Source organism: Ictalurus punctatus, chromosome 14 (genome assembly GCF_001660625.3).
Source record: "Ictalurus punctatus breed USDA103 chromosome 14, Coco_2.0, whole genome shotgun sequence".
Taxonomy (NCBI): domain Eukaryota; kingdom Metazoa; phylum Chordata; class Actinopteri; order Siluriformes; family Ictaluridae; genus Ictalurus; species Ictalurus punctatus.
Window position 1 is genome coordinate 12,321,799 of NC_030429.2, and position 24,800 is coordinate 12,346,598.

General features: G+C 40.6%; 1 protein-coding gene across 3 annotated transcripts in view; it reads left to right on the forward strand.

The window, feature by feature from the left end:
* Positions 1-24,800, forward strand: part of banp (BTG3 associated nuclear protein) — a 52,642-nt gene that overhangs the window by 20,233 nt on the left and 7,609 nt on the right. For all 3 annotated transcript variants that reach the window (XM_017485793.3, XM_017485794.3, XM_047159861.2), the window contains exons 10-12: positions 572-643; positions 6,573-6,617; positions 22,581-22,721. In XM_017485793.3, the coding sequence (XP_017341282.1) occupies positions 572-643; positions 6,573-6,617; positions 22,581-22,721 (258 nt within the window). The remainder of the gene's footprint in view (positions 1-571; positions 644-6,572; positions 6,618-22,580; positions 22,722-24,800) is intronic.

Sequence of the window (24,800 nt, forward strand, 5' to 3'; positions counted from 1 at the left end):
AAGAGGCTAGGCCAAGTGCTGAGTGTTTTAAATCATCGGACACTTTTATGAGAATCAGTGAATTAATTTAACTAGAGCAGATCAAGTGGGATGCACGAAGCAAGATAACGAACTGACCCATCAACTGGTCCTGGGAGATTAAGCCATCGAGCGCTAAATCATATAATACCATAAGCATGTAATAATACTGGGGTGTTGATCTAGCAGGAAAGCAAAGCTGTATCATTCATTATACCGCTTGTTTTCTGTAGTCATACAGGCAGGTGGAACAGATGTAAAAGTCAGAGAGAGAGAGAAAGAATGAGCAGCCAGGATCTACCGTTTAGCAGTTATTACACTCTTGATATTACACAGGAGCTTAGAGGGAGCAGCTGAGGCTGAGGTTTACAAGGGCAGTTAATGCACTAAAGGAATTGTAAAGCACACGCACTGGCAGGACAAGGCCTCTGAAGGCTGCTACGCGAGTGCTGGCTTTAATGTGCACAGGAGAACCAAGCAAGGCCTCAGTTTTATGCCTCGGAACAGCTGCCAGGACACACACACAAACTTGCTCTTTTTATTCCCCCTTCAGATTCCACAGGGACACCTCCACATAGCACAGGTGCCACAGGGAGAGCAGGTGCAGATCACGCAGGACAGTGAGGTAAGCATCTCTGCTTCTAGAGGATTTTAATCATTCGGTTTTTCTCTCTCCAACACCCCCCCTTATCTCTCTCTCTCTCTCTCTCTCTCTCTCTCTCTCTCTCTCTCTCTCTCTCCCCCTCCCTCCGTGTAACACTGTGGTGTGGTTACGTGTAAAGTCAGCTTTCAAAAAAAATTTTAATTAAGTTTATTTTTCAAATCTTAGTGAAACAGACCTTAAAGGGCGTTGGGAAACATGAGCCAACATTTTTTCTGTCTGTAGTCGTGCATTTAACGTACACATCGTGACCGATTCAGTAACCAGTAACTAAAACTCCTTTGATCACAAACACCTGAAGTATATTAACACGCAGTCACGGACTGCATGTTTCCTAGCATAAGCATCATTCCTTCAGAATAAAGAGAGAACTATTGTCTCCTTCAATGCAACGCTGTGCTTTTAATTTCCTGAGGTTTTGGAATCACTCAGGAATAAATTGTATAATCAGTAATTGAATGTGAGTTACATAATCTGAACACAAATGGTGCAACAGTAATCATATGTTAAGCCTTGAGGAGCCAGTTCTATATAAATGAATTAAGATGTTATCTGAGAAAAAGGAATAAAGGTAATAGAGTAGTTTCCTGTGGGTTTGAGGGCCCTGATTGGCCTGATGAGAGAGGAGAGCTTTTCTCCTTTCACTAGCCACTTCATGTAGTCTTTATAATCAGTGTGTCCCTGTTTCTTCTCTTTCTTCTTTCCTCGGCACACTTCCAATGTTCCACTAATTTGTCTCTTCATATTAATACATTCATCTCTCTCTCTCGCTATATATATATATATATATATATATATATATATATATATATATATATATATATATATATTTATTTATTTATTTATTTATTTTCATGTTATAATTAGTGTTATGGTCTAAGATACTGAGGCAAGAGTGGAAGCTGCGGCAGACGAGGCAGTGGTAATATCAGGGTTCTGTGTTAGTGACCAGAAAGTTGCGGGTTAAAATCCCAGGTCTATCAGTCACAGTTGGGCCCTTAGCAAGGCTTATCTCACACACACCTACACGGCTGTGTATTTAGATTTATTCTTTGGATATGTTGCATTTGATAAAAGTGTCTTTTAAAACAAAGATGCTGAAATGGGAAAGGGACAGCTGTTCCAAAAACATAAATTAAAGTGTCTTACAACCCCAATTCCAAAAACGTTGGGACTCTGTGTGAAATATAAATAAAAACAGAATGCAATGATTTGCAAATCTCATAAACCCATATGTTATTCACAACAGAACATAGAAAACATATCAAATGTTTAAACTGAGAAAATGCACCATTTTAAGGGGAAAAAAATAAGGTCATTTTGAATTTTAATTTTGAACACGTCTCAAAAAAGTTGGGACGGGGCAACAAAAGGATGGAAAAGTAAGTGTTTCTGAAAAGAAACAGCTGGAGGAACATTTTGAAACTAATTAGGTTAATTGGGAACAGGTCAGTAACATGACTGGGTATGAAAAGAGTATCTTACAGAGGCAGAGTCTCTCTGAAGTAAAGATGGGATGGAATCTGGATAGAAGCAGATGTTGCACTAAAACCTGTATATTTCAGCATTGACGTTGCCTTTCCAGATGTGCAAGCTGCCCATTCCATAGGCACTAATGCACCTCCATACCATCAGAGATGCAGGCTTTTGAACTTAGCACTGACAGAAATCCAGATGGTCCCTCTCCTCTTTAGTCCCCTTTAGTTTAGAGGACGCGGCATCCATGGTTTCCAAAAAGAAAGTAAAATTTTGATTCGTCATGTTCACCTATGGCTTCTTCTTTGCATGATAGAGCTTTAACCAGCATTTGTGGATGGCTCGGCGAACTGCGTTCACAGACAGAGTTCTGGAGGTGTTTCTGAGCCCATGCAGTGATTTCCATTACAGAATCATGCCTGTTTTTAATGCAGTGCCGCCTGAGGGCCTGAAGATCACAGACATGCAGTATTGATTTTCACCCTTGTCCCTTGCACACAGAGATTTCTCCAGATTCTCTGAAGCGTTAGATGATATTATGTACTGTAGATGATGAGATATTCATAGTCTTCACAATATTACATTGAGGAACAGTTTTCTGAAATTATTCCACAAATTGTAGATGCAGTTTTTCACAGATTGGTGAACTTTTGCCCATCTTTACTTCTGAAACACTCTGCCTCTCTAAGATACTCTTTTTATACCCAATCATGTTATTGACCTGTTGCTAATTAACTTCCAGCTGTTTCTTTTTAGTAACACTTACTTTTCCGGCCTTTTGTTGCCCCGTCCTAACTTTTTTGATACGTTATTTTTTTTCTTCCTCAGTTTAAACATTTAATGTTTTTTATGTTCTGTTGTGAATAACATATGGGTTTATGAGATTTGCAAATCATTGCATTCTGTTTTTATTTATATGTTACACAGCGTCCCAACTTTTTTTGGAACTGGGGTTGTATTTATCGCAGTAGCCTGCAACATCTCAAAGCTTCACTCCACTAATAATCTTTGTATCAAAAGCTTTAAAGTTAATGTTGTAGTCCTATAAAAATGTTATGAGAAAACAGAAAAGGCACGAGAACTGGTGTTCCATTAGCTGCATTTTGCAAAACATGTTTTGGCTCTTACATTTAATGCTAACAGCATTTGCTTGATATGGTTTTTGATGAGAATCTCAACTTCGCCTGTTCTTAACCAGAATGTGACAAAACCATTGCAATATTCTCACAACCACCAGATGAATTACTCTGAAAGGATTTAATCATACAGAATGTTTTAGAATGTTTTCTTTCCTTTAACAACTAATCTTGACCCTGCCTTTAGTTCTGCTGAAATATTATTGTTATTATTATTTTTAAGAAGAGAATTAAAATGTATAGCTTTTCATGGTGACTCAGAGGTCTGTTTTTTTCCCAGTCTGTAAACAGATGGCTCATTTCTGGCTATGCAAAAAGAAAAAGGAAAAAGAAGAAGAAAAAAAAAACAGTTTATGCAATAGTTTGGCCTAGAGTGGAATACAAAGTATATTTATGGGCAGTTCCCTGAGACTGAACTTTCTCATCTTGTTTTGCTGTTTGTGGCTTTTGGACAAGTAAATGCATTCAATTCTCATGAATTTGAAGATATTTAGAAAGCAGTTTTCGAACCAAGCAGATGGTAACTTATGGATTTATTCCAGTCATGGCACTAAAGAATGACACCTGCTGTGGGGAAGAAATGTGGCGTGTAAAATCTCAGATATAACCACAATAAGGTGTTTTTTTTTCGTTTGCTTGTTTTTTTGTTCTACTTGACTATATCAGTAAATGTGATGGTAATAGTTGGTAATCCATCATAGGATTAGGCAACATGTTTGCCTGATTTTTGAATAGTGGAATTATATTCATGTAATAAATCTATTTTGTGATCATAAGGGCGGTTCATGAGTGTTTTCACACTGGAAAACCTTCTTGGCTGCAAAAAGTTTGAGAAAAGTTTCTGTTTTCAAGCTTTATTCAAGTTATTGGGTTTATACAACTTTAATTTATTAACTTTATTCAAGTTATTGGCGACTCTGAAATCTGTGTTTTATTATTGTGCATCATTATTTAACCTCATAATCTCCAAGTTTATTATACAGTTATTTATCTCCGAGCATATTTCAGGCCGAACATATATAAGACAATAGAATTATAGAAATGTAGTTGCAAGAATTTTTCACCACGCGTCCTATGTCCCAGTTTTTTTGAGCACTGTCGAAGACAAAGTAGAACTTTCCCCCATTTTGTAGTGCTACAAATTGGAACTTAAATGGCCAAAATATTGATCATATCTCATGAATCTACACAAAATAGCCTGTAATATTTCAAATAAAAAACAGAAACATTGTGACTGCATAAGTATTCACCCCCTGTTCCTAGGAAACCCCTCAATTAGTTCTGTTGGAACCAGTTACCATTAAAAGTCATATTTAGTTGGACTGGAGTCTGATGTCCATCTGGATGTATTCAAAGTCACATGATCTCAATATAAATGCACCTGTTCCTGGAACATGTTCCTGGAACCTATCCCCCCCACCCCGGATCACAGATGGTGCATCTGTGATAAACAATGTTAACTGATGTTACCTGTGTAGATTAATGAACTCGAAACCTTCTTCAGCACACCTTTCAAGCGGGAAAATCGGTGGAGACGTGAGCACCAGGCAAAACATTACCAGAGTCCGGACTGCCCATTATTCCAGATCCATATGTCGATTCTGCTGTTTGTATTATTTAAAAATAATAACACTGCTCTTTTGGCATATTATTGAAAGATAACTCGTCCTAGTGTGCTCCGATGTTAAAATTCAGAGCTCCTAAGCCAAGTAAGTAAACGTTGGCATGTCTGATACTGTCATTTAAATAGGCTTTTTTTTTTTTTTTTTTTTTTTTACATATTCCAGCACAGTTGAGGAGGGCACAGTGGTTTAGCGGTTAGCACATTTGCCTCACAAACGTTGGGGGTTGAAACCCTGCCTCCGCCTTGTTTGCCCGACGCTTGCATGTACTCCCCGTGCTTCAGGGGGTTTCCTCCGGGTACTCCGGTTTCCTCCCCAGTCCAAAGTCATGCGTCGTAGGCTGATTGGCATCTCTAAATTGTGCCACCCCCCACCCCACCCCTCCGATCCCTGGGATAGGCTCCATAAGCACTATGGAAAATAGATGGACCTCATAGGATGAATACCTCTGACGTAGGAGGAGAATAATGCGTTATTGGTCCTTATAATGCTGTGAATGATTGTGAACACCACTGAATGTAATGAAATTGTTTTCTGCAGGTAGTACAGGCAGGTAGGAGAGATGTAAAAGTTAGGCAGAGTGAGAAGGAAGTATAATGAGCAGTGAGGATTTACTGTTTAGCAGTTATTAGGCTCTTGAGCTTAGTGGGAGCAGCTGAGGCTGAAGTTTACAAGTGTTGTTAATGCACTAGCACTTTAGTTAATGCAGTGTAAATGACAGACTTTCCAAAACACCACACCAAATGTGTGTTACAAATGTAACTCTGGATAAGAGCGTCTGCCGAATGCCGTAAACATAAACACGAACGTCACTGATGAATGGGGATAATCCTAAAGTAACAGGGAGCGTGTGGGGGAAGAAAAGGGAAAATCTATATAGGTTTTTTTTTTTTTTCAGTTCACTTGGGGAACACCAGAAAAAAGTTTTTCTCCTCTTTTAACTTTAGTGATCTTGTTTGTTGTTGGAGTTCAAAGCTGGGCCTGCCTCATCAAAGCCATTTGTTTAAAAGTTTGAAAAGGAAATGAGCTCTTATTCCCCGCTGCTCACATCTCCAGTGTGTTCAAGAGAGGAAGTGTGTGTGTGAGCGTGCGCGTGTGTGTGTGACTGTGCTCCCTTCCTGCCAGTATTTAAATGAGAAAATAACGGGATCCTATACACAAAAGATGAATAGTTTGCTTTCTTATTCTTCCACAAGATTTTGTGTGTGTGTGTGTGTGTGTGTGTGTGTGTGTGTGTGTGTGTGTGTGTGTGTGTACAGTAAATGTGGTGGTTGTGCCTGTCTCCGCTGCCACTGTGTGCTCATGTGCTTATTGGCGTGACTCTCGTTTTTCCTCTTGTGCGTGTGTTCTAGCCATAAAATACCAAAAGCACCCAAACCAAAGGCCAGGATGAAAGCTCAGAACGATGAATGTGTGGACCGCTGGAGGTCTGATCACACACTGACGATGAGCAAATGGCGTGATTCATTTAACTACTAGAATGATTCGCTGAAATATGAAAGCGAATGAAGCGAAAAAAATGAAAGCGTTCACTAAAACTTGTGTAAACTGTGCAGGGTTAAAGGGAGAACCTGTTAATACCTGTATAATCTATCAGTGCATGTGTGTGTGGAACTTCAGATCACGCTTCGGCTGTAACGGTGCTTGTGTCTTTTTCAGGGCAACCTTCAGATCCACCAGGTGCATGTTGGGCAGGATGGACAGGTAATATCCTCCTCCGCTCTCCACCACACCCGTCTCTCTGTGTCTGTCTGTCTATCTGTCTCTGTCTCCTCGTGCTCTCACTCCCTCTTGATGTCTCGATTTCACTCTTTCTTTCTCTCTCTCTTTTTCCTCTCTTCTCTATCTCTCTTCTCTCTGTTTCTCTCTCCTCTATTTCTCTCTCTTCTTCCTCTCTTTCTCTCTTTCGCTGTCTTCTTCCTCTCTTTCTCTCTCTCCTTTCTTTCTTTCATGCTCTTCTTTCTCTCTCTCCTCTCTCTCTTTCTCTCTCTCTCCTTCATCTCTTCCTCTCTGTTCTCTTCCTCTCTCTTCTCTTTCTCTCTCTCTCTCTCTCCTCTCTCTTCTTTCTCACGTTCTCTCTCTCCTCTCGCTCTCTTTCTCTCTCTTTCTCTCTTTTTCTTTCTCTCCCTCATTCTCTCTCTCCTCTCTCTCCTTTCTCTCTCTGTCTCTCGTTCTCTCTTCTCTCTTTTTCTTTTTCTCTTTCTCTCTTTTCTCTCTCTCTTTCTCTTGCTCTCACTTTTTGTGTTCGTTTCTCTCACATGCTTTCTCTTTTGTGCTCTGTCTCTTTCTGCCTTTCTCCCTTTCTCACTCTCTCTCTTTTGCACTCTCTCTCTCTCTCTCTCTCTCTCTCTCTCTCTCTCTCTCTCTCTCTCTCTCGTGATGTGAAATAGTGCTTTTCCTTTATCTTAGCTGTTGTAGCTCTGCATCCGGTCACATCAAAGCGGCCACAAATCAAAGGAGACCAGTGCAAAAGTCACACATATACAGACCATTTACGTCACATGTTCTGTACGCATGGCGGCCTTTGTAAAAGTGGGCGTAGCAGGAGGATAGCATCATGTATACGACTACTCTAATTATACGTCATATTAAGTATCTCATAAGGCCTGCTTTCCTCATACTAAATTAGTACTGTATAAGATATCTCAAACATGCTTGTGCTGCATTGTGTGCCCTGTGATGGATTGGCACCCTGTCCAGGGTGTACCCCGCCTCGTGCCCGATGCTCCCTGGGATAGGCTTCAGGTTTCCCCGTGACCCTGAAAAGGATTAAGCGGTATAGAAGATGGATGGTTGCATGTGCTGCGATTCAGCCGTATTATCAATTAGATCCAGGTCTACATCAGGCCGAAATAGGTTTTTCATTTCCACTCCACAAAATATTAAGCATCTCACTGTATGACGAATTTTACATTTTCACTTTTTCACATTTTAGAAAAGTACTTTAATTTTTAATGTGTGTGTGTGTCAGTGCACGTGTTCTAAATGTTCTAAATTTTAAATGTGGAAGTGCTAGCTCAGCGGTTAAGACATTGTACATCTGATCAGAAGGTTGTGAGTTCAAATCCCAGCGCTGCCAAGCTGCCACTGCTGGGCCCCTGAGCAAGGCCCTTAACCCTCAGCTGCTCAGCTGTATAAATGAGATCATTGTAAGTCGCTCTGGATAAGGATGTAAATGTAATAAATGGATTGTGTGTAGAAAGCGCTCTTAGTTACATCGTACATACTCTTATACTACAGTTTTGGAAAATGACCCAGCTTTTATTGTTTCGGCTCTGCGCTCCAGTACTCTGGATCCGAAATGAATCCGTCACCACGAGGTTAAAGTGTAGCTTGTCACCGTTAATTTGAGTGTATGGGAATTCAATAGGAGTTGAACCATGTAGGACTTGCAACACTTTTCATAAGCAGTCTTCACATTTCACTGGATCAAATATAACCGGGCAGTTAAATGGCTGCTGGTGTTTCTGGCCGACTGTGTCGTTTTATCACTTCTTGGTGCACAAGTGTGGCATTGGCATCTTGAGTTTGTTACATTACACTTCAACACAAGGACCAACAAAGTTCCGATTCTAGTTAAGTAAGTCATCCTAAGGAAGACAGATCCAAACAGCTCAATTCGAGGCACAGACTACAGATTAGACATGCCAAAGCAAACTGTTTTGCTTACACCGACCACAAAAATGTGTTAAGAAATGACAACGCACTGGTGAGTTTGTGGATCAAAAATGCTTTCGATTTTCCAGAAAAAATGTTGAAATAACAAGACGCCTTCTCCATGTTTTGAGCAGAGACTTGTCAAAGACTAACACGAAGGGACGTTACAGCAGCGTGGCATCAGAGGATGTATACTCTTTGGTCATCCCTGTAGTGAAACCCGTAAAGGTTGTACAACAATGCATTTCGCAATTAGAAAGAGTTCCAAGGAGAACCATATTATGGAGTTAAGAACCTTTTATTACCCAACTAACCCATAAAGAAACCTTAACCCTTTTCTGTCTTTCCCCATTTTTCTCCACAATTTGGTCATCTGCCAGTTCCCACTTCCAAGCTAACATTCTTCCTCTGAGACACCTGAAGCCAGCCAGCCACCTCTTTCCGAACTGCTGCTCAGCACATAAAGAAGTGTGTGCTATCTGCTCTCTTCCTCATACATGAATTCACAAATGGCAGTGCAGTGATTGAGAGGAGAGCGAGTATTCCGCCCCTCCCCTCCAGAGAGCATGGCCAGTTCTGCTCCCTTGGCTGTGGCATCGTCGGGATTTGAACTTGCGATCTCAAAAGGATAGGGCAAATAATTCCCTGTTGTGCAACTCAGGAGCTTAGGAACCCTGCTTTCTAAGAGTACAGGCACAAGATATAAACAACAAGGCCAGGGTACAGTTTGATTACATTTTGTATTTAAAATGTCTGTGGACAGTCAAGATGAAGTTTAATGAACCTGATTTCTTTATCCAACTTAAATGAACATGAGACACACAACTTACCAAACAATAATAAGTAGGTGAACTGATGACTCTAAATTGTGCCTAGGTGTGAATGTGTGTGTGCAAGGTGTCCTGTGATGGACTGAGTAGACCCTGACCTGGATAAAACTCTTTTCATGTCCACAGAGTTTAATGTTCTTGATGGGCTAAAATGAGCATGCATTCTGTCGCAAAGTGGATAAGCGCGAAAGCACAAAATCTCGCAGTATAACTACATTACAGACCTGGCAGAGCATCACCAGGGAAGATGTCCAATTTCTGTCTTTGTCAGCTTATGTCTATTACAGTCATATCAATTGCAAGGGATTTTGAGACGAGTACTATACACGACAGTTTTATGTAAGATTATGCTACGTCTGTTGTCCTGGCAAAGAATGGCTGATGTGTAAAAATGGCTGCTTCCTACATGGTTTACTCAGTATACATGTAAATCTCTTTAATTAGATCTGATGTTCTGCACTTTTACCTCATTGTGATTATTTCATGTCAAATGTGCGGAAGCACAGAGCTAAAGCAACAAAAACCATGCCACTACTCAATTACTTACAGACTGCACTGTTAAATGATGTGATGTGATGTTCAAGCCAGGACAAACACACAATGACTTATTCCCGTAACCCTGTGTTCCAGAGCTGGCTCTTTAAAAAACTCAGACGCACAAACGGCAGAGCCGTTTTTTCCTTTTCTGAGTGTGATTCCCATGGCGAGAAGCAAAAATAGCTGTGAAAAATGTCAGCATTGTTCTGGTGGCAGCATCCTCGCTACCTTATTGATGTTAGGGCTCTAAAGCAGGGCCTGGCAGGAGACAGGAGAGCACAGAGCAGCTTGTGTCTTCTGCCTTCTGTGTGTATATCTTGGAGGGAGAGAGAGTTTGGTTATTAGGCCCAAGACCCATTGCGGTTTATTTCTCTGGACCTCTTCCACATCTCACTTCACATCAGGTCTCTCTGTCCTGCCCAAGGATTTTTCCGTGCCTCTTCTTCGTCCTCATCTTTCCTTTTCATCTCCGTGTGCTATAGTTGGATCCTCTCTCTTCCTCCTGTCTTGGTCCTGTCCCAACCAGTGGCCTCTGCTATGCTCTCAGCGCCGTTGCACAGGACCTCGTCTGGCCGTGTGAATACTGCACGCACTTATGATATTTCACTCCTATATGGTTTTCCTAGTGTTTGAAGTTCCTGGTTGTCTGGACAGCCTTTTGGTCATAAGTGGAAATGTTGGTGATTTTGGTCAGTGTTGTGCCTTGTGTTGAAAATGAGCAATGTCTGGATTTCTGATTGAAGCGCAGTTCAGTTCTGGGGTTCTGGTCACTAACAGCGTTGATGTGTTTATGGTTTGTTCTTGGTCAAGCTCATGGCTCAGCCATGTCTGGGACAGACATCAGTTCAGCAGTAATGCATAAGTCAAAGGTTAAGTAGAGCTGACAAGGGAAAAATTACAGATTTTGTAGCGGGGTTTGTATTTGTTCAGTAGATGGAGAAGTGTTTGGAAATGAAACTAATCATTGGATTTGTGCAGTTTCATAAAATTTAAATAAAACGTTTCCTAAAGGGTTCTTAAAACTTGTAAATATCGTCTCTGAATTCTCTCTGCTGTAAGAATTCTGACTAGAACCTTTAAAGGTTTCTCCTAAGGGACAAACTGAAGAAGCTCTAAAGTTGCTAGAAGCTTTATTCTAAATGTACAAAACAAACAGATAAACCATGCTTTATGGGATTTGTATGTATAAGATAGGGGAACCACACTGTAGTTTATATACTGTTTTTTCTGCTTTTCATTCTTCCTTTCTGGCTGCACCTTTAACTGTCACTGAAGAGCTTGCCTTGAATGAAGAGATTTACAGTCTGCCAGCCACGGCGCTGAGCATCACTCGTCTATTCAACGTCTGTGTTCAGGATGAAACAGCCGCTTTTCCTTAACATTTTTCTGAAAGAAAGAGTGAGAGCTTCTTTTTTTTTTTTTTTGGCCCTTTTATCTGAGGGTTCCAGTCTCTTTTCTTTGATCCTGCTGACACCAAGCCACAGTCCACAGCCAGATGGAGAGATAAGAGCAAAAGACTGATGATGCGGCAGAGAGGAGAAGGTGGCAAAGGCAAAAACATGGTGTCTCTGGTGTTGCTTATCGTGGAGAACTCTCTTCCCCAGACACAGACCTTAAAGATGTATGCCATTAAGGGTTATGAATCATCATGCATTTATACCTTCTGACCTCCATCAGGCAGCATAATGCTCCTGATGCTGAGACTATGAGAGGAAGGAACAAGAGCAGCCAAAGATGCAGACAGTCCAAACTATTCTTACATCTCTCCTCATCCAGATGTCTCCCAGGAATCACTCTGGGCTCAACACGCTTTCCCCACAAATCACTTCTTTCAGTAGATCAGGTCAGTTTCCCTCATAGTGAGTGATTTTGTACAGAAATCTGGAATGTTCAGGTTAAATACAAGCCCTCGTTCAGTCGTGCCCCTGCTGGGGTCACGCTCTAGGGAAACGTGTCGACACATTTGACTCTCTCTGAGAGAAGGAGGACAGGGTGAAAGAACAAGGGAGGAAGGGTTGAGCAACAGCACCTCCTGGATGAGCCAGGTGCACAGTTGGAAAGGTTTGATATTTCTCAAGCCAGGAATCCTTTGAGGGTTTCTGCTCCCACACCGGATGCTGGAGACACTGTGTTTAAACCAAGGTCTTCAAAGATCTGTATCTTGGATCTTGGGTGTCGGAAGACCACTGCAAGCTAAATGAATTCATATAGAGTTTCCGCTAACCTAGTTTATAGGGTCAGTGCGTTGTCTCAGAGGGGATAGATATGTTTACGATTATGAGCCACAAAAGGCCTTAAGGGTATGCTTCTTATTCACATATGTTTTGTTTTGTTTTGGTCTGTTGTGCTGTTTTTTTTCCCCCATAGTATTTTGATGAGCCAGCATTTATCCCTAGCCCATGTTGAATTGGTTATACAGCATCTTAAAAAGTTGTGTGAATTTATTCAGTCCATATCCAGCCTCAATGATGTCACTGCTCTTTTTGATTGGTAAGCTTGTGTATGAATACAGTGTGTGTGTGTGTGTGTGTGTAAGTGTGTTTGTGTGTGTGAGAGAGAGAGGGAGCGAGAGAGAGAGCCAGTGATTCAGGTTTCCTCCATGTTAACATTAAAACCAGATGTTTTGAGTCTTACTAGGCTAAGTACCTGCTTAAGAACTTAAATTCTCTTGGATTTAACCTGGGATCCAGTTGTTGCCATAACTGAACCTCTTGAGTGCTACCTTCGAGACCCTCAATTAATTTACCTGTCTTCCCAGTGGTGTCATGAGGCAAAGATGGTAGTGCAAGGCTTTTCCCGACTTAGGAAAAATCAAACTGGCAACAGCGGAGCTCATGTTACGCCATCAAGTGTGTGTGATGTTGAGCTCCTAATGGAGCGCTTCATATTTCAAAGCTGCAGTGGATCAAGGTCTGCTGTGGTATTATAAAACCGAGGACGCTGATGGGATCAGAAGGCTTTACCCAGACACACTCAGGAGAGCACTTTAATATGATAGGGCTTTAGGGGTAGTGTGCGCTGACTTGTTAAAGAGCATGACGGAGAATAGCTTGTGTGCATGCATGCATATTGGATGAACTATGAACAGATCTAATTTTGCTCATTTGAGAATGCAATTGAGCTTGTGTTTGCTTGGCAGACTCAGGGAGATGAAGGAACCTGATGCCCCTGCTGGAGTGCACTGCTCTGGGCAGGCGATTGGAGCCTGGCTCCTTAGGCTTATGGGTAAAGGACTCCAGATGTCTGGTAGAGTTTCTGTGTTTGCCTGTTCCAGAGAGCTAAGCGGCCAGCTGGCCTCGGAGCTACACTCTTATGGGAGCCAAAGAAAGAGACGCAAACACACTCTATCTATCTCACTGCTTTATTAATGACAACACGGTCTGGCTGTCTCTGCCTGTTTACATGAGTGGAAAAAAGGATGATGGAGGTAGTGCTTGTCAAGCATCTTTTGTTTCCTGTCCAGTTGGAGAAAGCGATAAGGCTTGAGGAGCAAGAGGCTATGAAATCATCCAGTGCTGAAAAAATAAGCAAGGTGCTTATTGTTTACGCATGTTGCCATGCGTCGTCCTTCATACGAAACAAGGCTGTTACTGTCAAATAATGCTCAAATCACTTGAACCTGGTCCTACTTATAAATATCTCCTTCAGTCCAACAGTGGTATTACAGATTTTGTATCTTAATGTATTGCAATATTTGAGGATTTCTCCTGTTTGAAAGCACGTATCTAATCCCAGAAGACCAATAGAAATATGAACTCTCAAGCAGTCCCTATCCAGTGAAAGTTTTAAATGCTGAAATATGTTTAACATTACATGAATTAAACCTAATGAAAAATGTAAAAAATATTTATTTTTAAAGGTTTAAACACAACTGTTTTGGCTGTTTTGGTCCCAAGAACAGGCTTGGCTTCATGTCGTAGCTGCGTGTTGGTAAATTTGTTGTAAATTATACTCATTATTTTTGTCAGCTGGATCACTGCCTGCATCTGATTGGCTGATTTTAACTGATGTTGATTTTATTTGAAAACATTGCTGGGTGTGTTTGATATCTTGGCCTTGCCTGTATCAGGGTGTTGAATTTCCAGCTAAAATGTGTCCTTAAGGACCATGTGGATAGACTCGCTTCAGATTTAACTGGGCTGATAGCATTTCTGAAAAGACAGCGGCATTGCCTTTTCAAACCGGTTTAAGCTGAACCTGACTCCTAATTTTTAAGTACATACTTGAATCCTATCCTACACCAACGTTAGTTCCAAGAGGTAAATTAGCAGTAAGGCGGTGTGTGGAAGGTCAGTCAGTAAGCGGCATGAAAGGATTTGTTGATGTCTGGGGGAAGATTGGAAAGGAAGGTCATGTGGTTCTGTTATTTGCTTTTGAGGTTCACTGCAATAGTGGCTTGTGTTTGTAATTAAAGATCGGTATGGATTTTACAGCGGGCAGAAAACTGTTTTGTGGGAATTCGATGGTTTTGGAGGTGAACGATGGAAAGTTAAGGTAGTGTAGGATGACCAATCATAATTAATTACAACATGTTCTTGTACATGTATAGTCTGTTTTTGGTGAACTTTATATTAACTTATTTAAACTAAAATGGGTCATTTAAACTAGAAATAGACCAAATTATCGGCCGATAATAGTTTAAAAACATCCGATGATCAGGGCCAATCAAAAGATGGCGGGAAAACACATTGATTTTGTGCTGTGTGTAAAGATGATGTCTCTTGTGTGGAATAACGACAAAACTGCAGTTTGTAAACGCTGTAAGCTCTGCACTGATCAAATTTTACACAGGAAGTGAGCAGCAGTGAAGCGGGAGTTTCGGCGTCGAGTCTAATGTACCATTCAATAAGTTAAGAAATCTTACATTAATGTTCAGAATTCTGTTTATGAGACCAGTTACTGTGAAACAACTTGTTGAAATGGAGAGAATAAAGTTTTTATTTGCATTTCTTTCAGAATTGTGATATTAATGATTATTAATTTAAAAGAAGGCATAAAAGGCAGGACTGTTGGTGAAATACAGCTGCAGAAGTGTACAGAGGGGTGTGTTTAAAGGGGCACCAAAGGTTCAGCTGAGTATTTTGTAAGAAATCTTCACTGCTTTCAGAATTGTCAATGAGTTGTAATGAATCTTTTCAAACAGCATTTCCCTTCAACATTTGAGAAACAGAGGTTCTGTTATACTTCCAGGTGGCCCAGTCATATTTCAGACAAGCAGCTAACTGAGGATGTTCTCACTCAACCTCTGTTTGCCCTGTGCAGCAAAGCATGCTTTCAGCTGGATCTTATCAGCTGGAGAACAGATTCTGTCGAGCTGATTAAAGGCTTTCAGGGGTTGTGAGGTCTGTGTGATGACCTTTTTGGTCTTTTTTTTTTTTTTTGCTTTTATTTATTTACTTCTTCTTTGCTTGTTTCTTTATTTCTTGTTGTTTTTTTTCATGATTTTTTTTTAAATTTTCTGAATTTATTCTTTCTCTTCTTCTGACTTTTCATTCCTCCCTCCACATCTGTTCTGGCTCTGGTCTGCCTGCTGCAGATGTTGTTGACTTTTGATGACTGTAGATACAAATGACTGTAGTTTTTTTTTTTTCTTTTCTCTTTTTATTCCCCCCGTAGCTTTGTGAGCGTGTTACCGGTAGAATGCGCTGTAACTCTTGGGCAGAAGTGCTGAGTTTAATCATTTTGATATCTGATGCAGATAGTACTCCTGTTTCTGATGTACTCAGGTATCTCCATACTTCGACGGCATGTTCAGCTTTCTCAAAGTTTTCCATGCGAGTTAAACCTTATATTAAAGAAAAAGCTCATAGAAAGTCCAAAAAATGCCTATTTGACTTTCTTCTGAGAGAGAAGTGATGAGCCACTGCGAGCACCTAGCTGTCACTGTCTTAAACAATGCTGCAAAGTGCCCCGATATTGCAGCTATGATCGAGCCTCGAGTTCAGCTAGCAAAGTTTGTTAGCTCATGCAGCGTTCACGTTCACAACTCCTTCTGTTTTGGGGTGTGTCATCAGCTTTGATTTATTTCTTAAAATTGAGTTTAATGAGATCGACATGTAGTGAACATACTGGAACACAGATAAAGGGGCTTTAGAAGAGGACTTGTTTGGACAGTTGGTTATTGTGTTTCAGAGCAAGGTCATTGCTGAATGTTTTTTGCATTAAGCTGTTGTTGTTTTGTTCTGTCATCTTTGCTCCAGTTGCTGGGTATCTTTGGTGTCCTGTGTTACTGTTTAAGGCATTACTGCATAAGTGAAAGATTTATTTAAATCTTTTTTTCTCCCTCTCTTGTTTGTTTTTGGACCTAGCAACCAGTGCACACCGAGTGAGGGTTTCAGTTCACTGGGTTCACGATACTGCACTCATCTTCTACACGGTGGATCGGCTGAATAGATATTGCAGATTTAACTGATTCTACTTTGTCTCCATGCGCAACGCTTTAGCGGTCCATTCCAGCGCTTTCATACGCCGTCCTTTCAACAGTTGGTCACAGACGCGTCCTGGGTTCCAGCCATTTTCGCCATCTTGATGCGTGTTCCTGCACAAACGCTCATGTGACGGTTATCGTTTTTGTTCTTGATCATGTTTCCAAAGATATACACCACCTGACATGTTCTTGTTATCCTGTGCCAAAACAGATTGTATGGAAATCCGGCGTCAGAACATTTTGTCTGGAAATGTTTCTCGTGCATGTCGGTTTTTGTTGGTCTTCTTGTCAGTCTTAGGTCAATTATGGTTAGGTTTGCGGTGCTGTCTGGAAGCGAGTGATGCTATCGGTGCTCTGAATACGCTGGGTGTGTTTTAAAAGTGTGGAACTACACGCTCGTGGACTGAATAGTAATGGAAGAGGAGCAGCTGATATGAGAACAGTGGTAAGAGTCAGTTGATGAGCGTTTCTTTCATCGCTTCCACTCCCAAGGCTTGTAAACCCTCTGTGGGTTGAGCCTTTGCAGCTGAACATGCAACCGAGTCTCAGCTAGAGGTTTACAGTTCCGGTTCCTACAGTGGGCTGGTTTGTAGAAGTATTGGTAGAAGTCCAGCACACACACAAACACACACACACACACACCACAGATACCTGCTATCCAGTCTCCCATTCTCTTTTATGTGGCCAGAGTGATGAATAGATGATGACACATGCAAATGTTTGGATGAAACAATCTGTGTCTAAGTGAGAGAGCATGTCTGGGCCTTGAACAGAGTCATGACTCGAAGCATGATTTTATTCATTTTTCTCAGTGTTGTTGCTGTACGGGCGTTGTCTCATTTAAATCCTAATTTAAAAAGATTAAGTTAGGGCTAGAACTTGAATCTGGAAATGTAAAAGTAACCCTTTGGGGCTCTGTGTGTGTGTGTGTGTGTGTGAGCACTTGTGTATTCATGAACTTCCTTTCCTCCCAACTTCTCACTACGTGTGCTTCTCATTAAGCCGTCCTCCAGAATTCAAATCCATGACAGATTTGGACAGGTTTCCTGATTTCGGACATCTTGTGTTGAACTAATTTCAGGCGTTTGTGACTGATGACTTGGCTTATATGACATCAAGGTGAAGTAGTGGTACTGAGTTCTACTTTCAATTTGTATTTCCTATTTACAGATACAGTGTTTTATTGTTGCACTGTGATACTTTGTGTATGCAGCCCCTCATATCTCAGCCATCTGTAGTCTGTCAACACAGTCATCTCATTTGTGTACAAACTTGGCAGAAGCCTGTTGCAGATGTTGACATTGCCATTGCTTTTTCAGCATCGCTAAGCTGTTTCTCCTTAAAAGATTTCATTTATTAATTTACTTTGCTGTGATCTAATGTTTTGCAGTATTATCCCTGAATTTGGGAGAGACTCACCCATCAGCTGCCCTAGTCTTGCGCGTGCGTGCGTGTGCTATTGTACCCCTGCGTGTAGTGAGTCTTTATTGGTCACATATACATTACAGCACAGTGAAATTCTTTTTTCTTCGCATATCCCAGCATGTTAGGAAGGTGGGGTCAGAGCACAGCAGCCAGGATATGGAGCCCCTGGAGCAGAGAGGGTTAAGGGCCTTGTTCAAGGGCCCAACAGTGGCAGCTTGGCAGTGCTAGGGCTTGAACCCCCCGACCTTCCAATCAGTAACCCAGAGCCTTAACCGCCGAGCCACCCCTGCCCCTGCCGAGCCACCACTGCTCCATTTGTTGGGCATTTAACAATTGATGAAATGATAACTCTGGACATGCAGATTTCATGACTCCCTCTTTGTTTATGCTTATAACATTTTGCGCCAAGTGGACACTACGTGACTTTCAAAATCTCAGAATCTCTGTCCTGTTCACACTGTACAGTACAACTTTTTATCACTTGGCTGTTGTTTTGTGGATGTAACCATGAACACACTGTGCAAGCAATTGCAGATTAGTCTGAACTTTTCACCTGGAGAGATCCCTGCAAAGTACCGCTTTCTCAGGAAAATAAACAGGAGCAGTCTATTCTGTGACTTTTTTTCTCTTAAAGTGCATCGGTGGTTGTTTCTGTGCTGTTTCTGCAGAAAAAAAGAGAAATAAGAGAAAAATTAGTTTCTCACAAATAATCTTATCTGGCCTAAAATCTCATAACGTGCTTTGCAACTATATTTGAGCACCAATGGTGCTGAAAAGGATAACCATCATTTGCTTCTCTCATAATATTGATGGTTTCAATGCTGTTTTCAGCATGACACAGTTTGCAGTGGCCTGATGGCCCAATCAAAAATATTTGCACCAAATCTAACCTGACGGCTCTAAATTAAATGACCTACTACAGCTTAAGTGTTAGTCCCAGGCCCCATCTATTTTAGTTAGTGAAATGAGTTCTGTGATTTGTCTTCGATTTCATCTTTCATCTTTCATCTGTTCCATCTTGTTATACAGAGTCTTGCTGGAATCCTATTGCAAATTATAAAAGTCACCTGCAATTTTTGCACACATGTCTGACGGATAGCTTCTAAGCAGTCATCATTTTACAATTCACTGTGCACCCATATGTCATGTCATGGCAAACTCACAACTCCATTTCCCAGAATGCACCGCAAACTACAAACAGGGCCACGACTACAACTCCCAAAACTACACGCAGAGATGTCACCTTCTCCTGAGGACTAATCAGAGACACCTGTTCCCAATTACAGCACACATAAAAGAGACTGTCATACACACTAAGTAATACGTTCAGTTGATGTTTTCTCTGTCGTGTACCAAGCCTTAATCTAATGTTTATTAGGAGGGATTTTGACTTTTTCTTTACTCCTTTGACCTTGATTTCTGCCTTACCTGTTCTAGCTGGTTTGCCTGATCGCCTGACCACTGCCTGTCTTTGTTTATGTCTTTTGGATATTAATCCCTCTGGATATTATAATCTTCATTAAAGCCCTTAACTGCAGTTGCATCCGTCCTAACGTCCATCACGTGACCCCATAACTTGGTACTAGATTGCCATTCAGTTTACTATACTTTGCAGAATATCGGTCTTCGGCAGATTATATATTGCATTGCATTAAATTAGATACATTCTTATTGAATTTTCCTTCATAAATGATGAAGGCAGAATATATGTGAAGATTTTGACCCAATCCATGACCCACTCCACAACGAGTATTTAATTCAGCGTTATGAATGAAGGTAGATAGCAGCATTATGAGGAACGCTTTGCATTTGGTGACTTGGTGCTGGTTGTATTGTAATTAAAGCAGTATGACTTACCCTAGTCATACTGAAGGGATCTGACGGATCCTACCCTGATTTGGTTAAGGAACAGGAGACACTGTGGTAAATCTGGCAAATTTTCTCAGCACCAGTGGAGACGCATTGGGCACCACGATGACTCGGCGCAACCTCGAGACATGCCAGTGACTCACAGCTTCAAAGCCAAGGTTTGGATTGTGGTAGGAGGGGGAGCCTGAGCCTCAATCTTTAATTGAGGTTTGCGTGGCATTTCGTGCTGAGCAATAGATTCCTTCTACTAATTGAGAATGGATGGCAGTTCTATCCCCTGCTGGTATCACACGGTACATGTCGTTATGAGTGCTTGGGAAGTGAAGTCATCGAGGAGAGACGGAGACGTGTGATAATACATGAACAACAGGAGGCCATTGACAATAAGAGGCGCGACATTGCTGAACAAATTATTCACATTGCTCATCTGTTGGTTTAACTCATCTTTGTGGACTGGTTGTGTGTCTGCTTGTGTGTGTACGTTTGCCTGCCTTTGTTGATTACACACTGGGACATATTCTCTGTCAGAGTCTGTTCCAAAAGTTATTTAGCTTCCCACCAGTTCTCTCTCTCTCTCTCACTCACTCTCTCACTCACTCACTCACTTACTCACTCACACACACAAACAGACTAAGGATGTAAACAAATACAAATACATTATTCAGATTGAACAGATAATGTGTTCCAGATGGATACCAATACAGATATGAATAGAAGGCCCACCCTTTTTTTTTATTATTTATTTATTTATTTATTTATTTATTTTGATAAAAGACGGCTTGCCAGAAAGGTTCAGAGAGCATCTGACTGAACTAGAGGTGTATATTTGGGCTGGGAAACTGATGGAGGCAACAAAAAAAAGCTGATTCACCTGCATGTGTGTGTGAGTGAGCAGTCAGATACAGTATGAGGCTAAAATAAAGACAACATTCATTAACATGAACATGCGGTGGTCCTTAGTCACTGCCTGGTCTGGGTCATGGTTGTTTAAATTAGGCCACTTTGTTTAGATTTTGGGCAATAGAACAAAACTCAATTCGTTAGAAAATGTCACTGGAAGATAGAAACAAAAATAATAAACGCATGAGTGGGATTCAAAATGGTCCCAAGAACATTTGGAGCACTAAACAGATACAGACACCGATAGTGGCATTGCGTTACACCCTTAACACACACACATTCTCTTGTCATTAAGTCATTTTCTAAATATGAATGTTCTCATCCACTACAACATTGCCTCTTCTGTTGACCAGTAAAATCCATGAGATTTTAGAGGAATTAATACAAATTTATGAGCTGTTGGGAAAATGTAATTCCTCTCCTTGAAAACTGTGATGCTGTAATAGATTGCGAACACACACTGAAACAATGCCTTGTCGGTTAATCAAGGCCTTAGCGTGTTGCACTTTTCTCTGTGCCACATGTACAAAACTATGGTCTTAATTTGATTCCTTTTCTACAGGAATTTGTGATCTAGCAAATCAAGTCGAGTGGTTTGGACAAGATAGATTGCATTTGAGGTACCAGTGACATGGGAGGTTTATAATAAAATATTCCATACTACTTATGTTGACAATGGAAAACGGTTTAATTTATTTAGAGATTGTTTCCTGCCAGGAGCAAAATCAGGACCTCATTTACTGTATCAAGTTAAGGCTACATGCACACTCCACAGCTAATGCTAATGCAAGCCATACACATAAATCCACACACAGTTTTCATATTAGTGTAATTATTTTGTTGGTCTGCTGTGCATGAACGAATGAGTGTCTGCACGCATACCTGTGAGTAGAGGGCTAAACTCTGATGCATTTATTGTAAACGGGGTGAACACTAGGCATGTAACGCTACACTCTGGTCATGATGCTGGCTTGACGAATTACTATTCAGCTGATGTTTTGAACAAAATTTGAATGAAAAAAAAATTGGACTGAAATGACAAATTTTTTTACATTTCTGTGTCATACACAATGAAAAACAATGTGCATTTTTGTCTAAATAAATGTTTTTAAAAAATGCTACAAACAGTGGGGTTTAATATTGAAAACAAAATGTACAACAGGTTCACCAGATATTAAAAATAAACGAAGAAATAAATGTATAAATTGAAACATAAACATAACAAACTCCGTAGCAGCGCCTGAGGAAATAGAGCTCCAAAGTCAGCTAAAATGCCTGGCTTCCGTGGCCTCGTTCTCAGGCACTGTAGATAAACTCAGTGCAGGACTGGTGCCATTTGAAAGCTACCGAAGAGCTTTTTTTAACTGTTATAACATCTGTGTAACCGTATAACTTATAACGGTCGTGATATCGGGACCAGTGTGTTGTTTATATATTTATTATCAGTTGTACAGACTGGGGCTTCCAGTATTCAAGCAGTGCAACTGCATTAGATGCATAATGAATAGAATGCTGATTTCCACGATGCGAATCAAACATTCCCTCCAAGCACAGTATCACATTTTTGCATCGCGATGTGCTGCAATGTATTTTAACACCACTGCATAGCTGCTACTTCTTTTGAATACGTCTATCTCTCCCTGTTTGTGTAATGTGTGACATGCTGGGAATTAGAGAGCAGGCAGGGGTAGACTGTCAATTCTATTTTATTTTTACAGCTTTCACACACACTGCTGGCATGATTGAAGTTTTCATTCAAAGATATTTGTCAGTGTAAAAAAATTAATATGGTTTCAGAACGTAGCACATACATCCTAAACGCTGTAGTTTTATGTATCCTAATAGATTTATTATTAATGGGGGGTTTTGTGGGTTTTTTTAAACCCCCCCCCCCCCCCCCCCCCATTTACCGATTGATAAAGTATGAATGTTCTTTTGCTGTAAAAAAAAAAAAAAAAAAAACGGCAATTTTTTGAACAGGCATATTTTCATTCTGAGCTTTCACTCTGTGCATGTGTGTAGGTTTTGAGAGGGACTCAGCTCATTGCGGTGGCCTCTGCTGATGGGACGGGGACGGTGGATGCGTCTCCTCTGCAGGCAAACGACATCCAAGTTCAATACGTTCAGCTGGGCCCTGTGACTGACCACGCAGGAACTGTGCAAGTAAGCACACACACACACACACACACACATACATAAGCACACACTCTTCCCCACAGGTAACAGTTAACAATTACACTCAGCACAATTGGAATGTCAGAATGGCATCTTTGATACAATCAGGATGGAGTTGCATCTGCTGGATGTGGGTTTTTTTTATACTTCCTGTAAATCCTGGCTGCCTTCACTGCTCTGGCTCCAGCACTTGGGCTCTGCTAATTAGCACATCACGTTAGTTTGTTTTCATAGGCTCTCTGTCTTACTCTTTTTCTATCTCTCCAGCTCCCTCTATGTGAGGAAGTACTGTAATCATTTCCTTACGGTGCCATTATCGTGTTTCAAAGATGCTAAGGCCACGTTTACACAAACACCACAAAAGTTTTAGTGAGACATCCAATTCCCGGTCAGAAGTCACCTTTCTGAGGATGTTTGGAGTGTGTCATAATGCTACATATGCTTTGAATGTCCACCGAGGCATACAGTTGCAATCAAAATGATTCAACCCCCACTGTAAATCAGATTTATTGTCAAAATGTACAGACTTTCAGCTGTTTGCAATGAACAAATCAAACAAAAGCAGTTGAAATAGATCAACAGAATGAATGCTTCAAGTGGTTTCCCCAAATTCAACTGAAAATTATGATTTCTCCACTCCACTCATTTCTCCAAAATGATTCAACCCCTTGAATAGGATCTCGCAAAACAGGCGTTGTCTCGAGCACGCCTGATGCGACTAATCATTGGTTAGTAAATAATTTTGACTGCAACTGTACATGTTACGTTCATATTTCTGCACCTTGAATTATATATATATATATATATATATATATATATATATATATATATATATATATATATATATATATATGTATATATATATATATATATATATATATATATAAATATATAAATATATAAATATAATATATACTTCTCCACATCCAGAGTGAAATGCAGTTAGAGTTCCAGCAGTTCTGTTAACTGACTGGATTCATCTTAGCATCTAAGCATTCAAAAGCATATAAGACTGCGAAAGCTGGAATGCTCGAAGAATGGAACGTAATAATTAGTAGATGAACTTCAAATCCCTTTAGCATGGTGGTGAAGTAGAGGGTAATGCAGGCCATGTGATGTGGAAAGAAAGAGAAGGGCATTTGCTTCCCACTAGAACCTTTAAAGTGGCCAGTCTGGCAAAACCAAAACAGCTGACGTTTGGGAGTCTCTGTGGTATATATGTTTAAATGGTATTTGATTATGCTAAGGAGAGCAAAGTATAGAAACGATGAAGTGTGTGAAAGTGTGAAGCTTTCCTGTGTCTCTGCCAGGTGGTTTATGTGAATATCCATCCTTCTCTCCCACCAGGAACAGAGTGGATTCTTCTGAACCAGTGGCATTATAAAACTGTACTAACATCTTCCCCTCCTTGATGATTTGTGGCATTGCGTTTTAGCTGGAATGCACTGAATCAAGCTAGGAATATTTTAGCTACTCTCTATCGGCTCTTTTTTCACATCTCACACTCTCATTTGCTTTTTTCCCCCTTTGGTCTGTTTCTCCTTCCATCTACAACCACCAGATGTGTTTACCAAATCCTTCCTTATTCTGTCCCTTGGTCTCTGTAGCTGGGTTCCCATTCTAAAGCTTCACAAGTGAATTGAATTTGCAAAAAAAATGTGCCGAAACTTTGACTGAATCTGTTTCTTCAAAATGCTAATACGTGAACATCCTGAAGATGACATGGCAGGATTAAGGAGGAAGTGCATGGCTATTGTTGGCTTTTGTAGGTAAAGAAAAGAACCACTAAACATGCATTAGTATAAAGGGGAGATTGTGTCTCCATCATTAGCAGCTAGTTACTGAAGCACAAGACAAATGATAAATTGGAACGTAAGCATTAGTTTAAAAATCTAAATGTAAATCCTATGTTTTGCGCATTTAGTCAAGCAATACAAAACATGTAATAAGATGTTATAAAAATGTTATAATCTTGACACGTTTCATTAAAAAGATTTGGACTGCACCCAGATGGCATAATAAAACGTTTAAGAATGTTGAATTGGAGTGGAAACATGACTTGTGGCC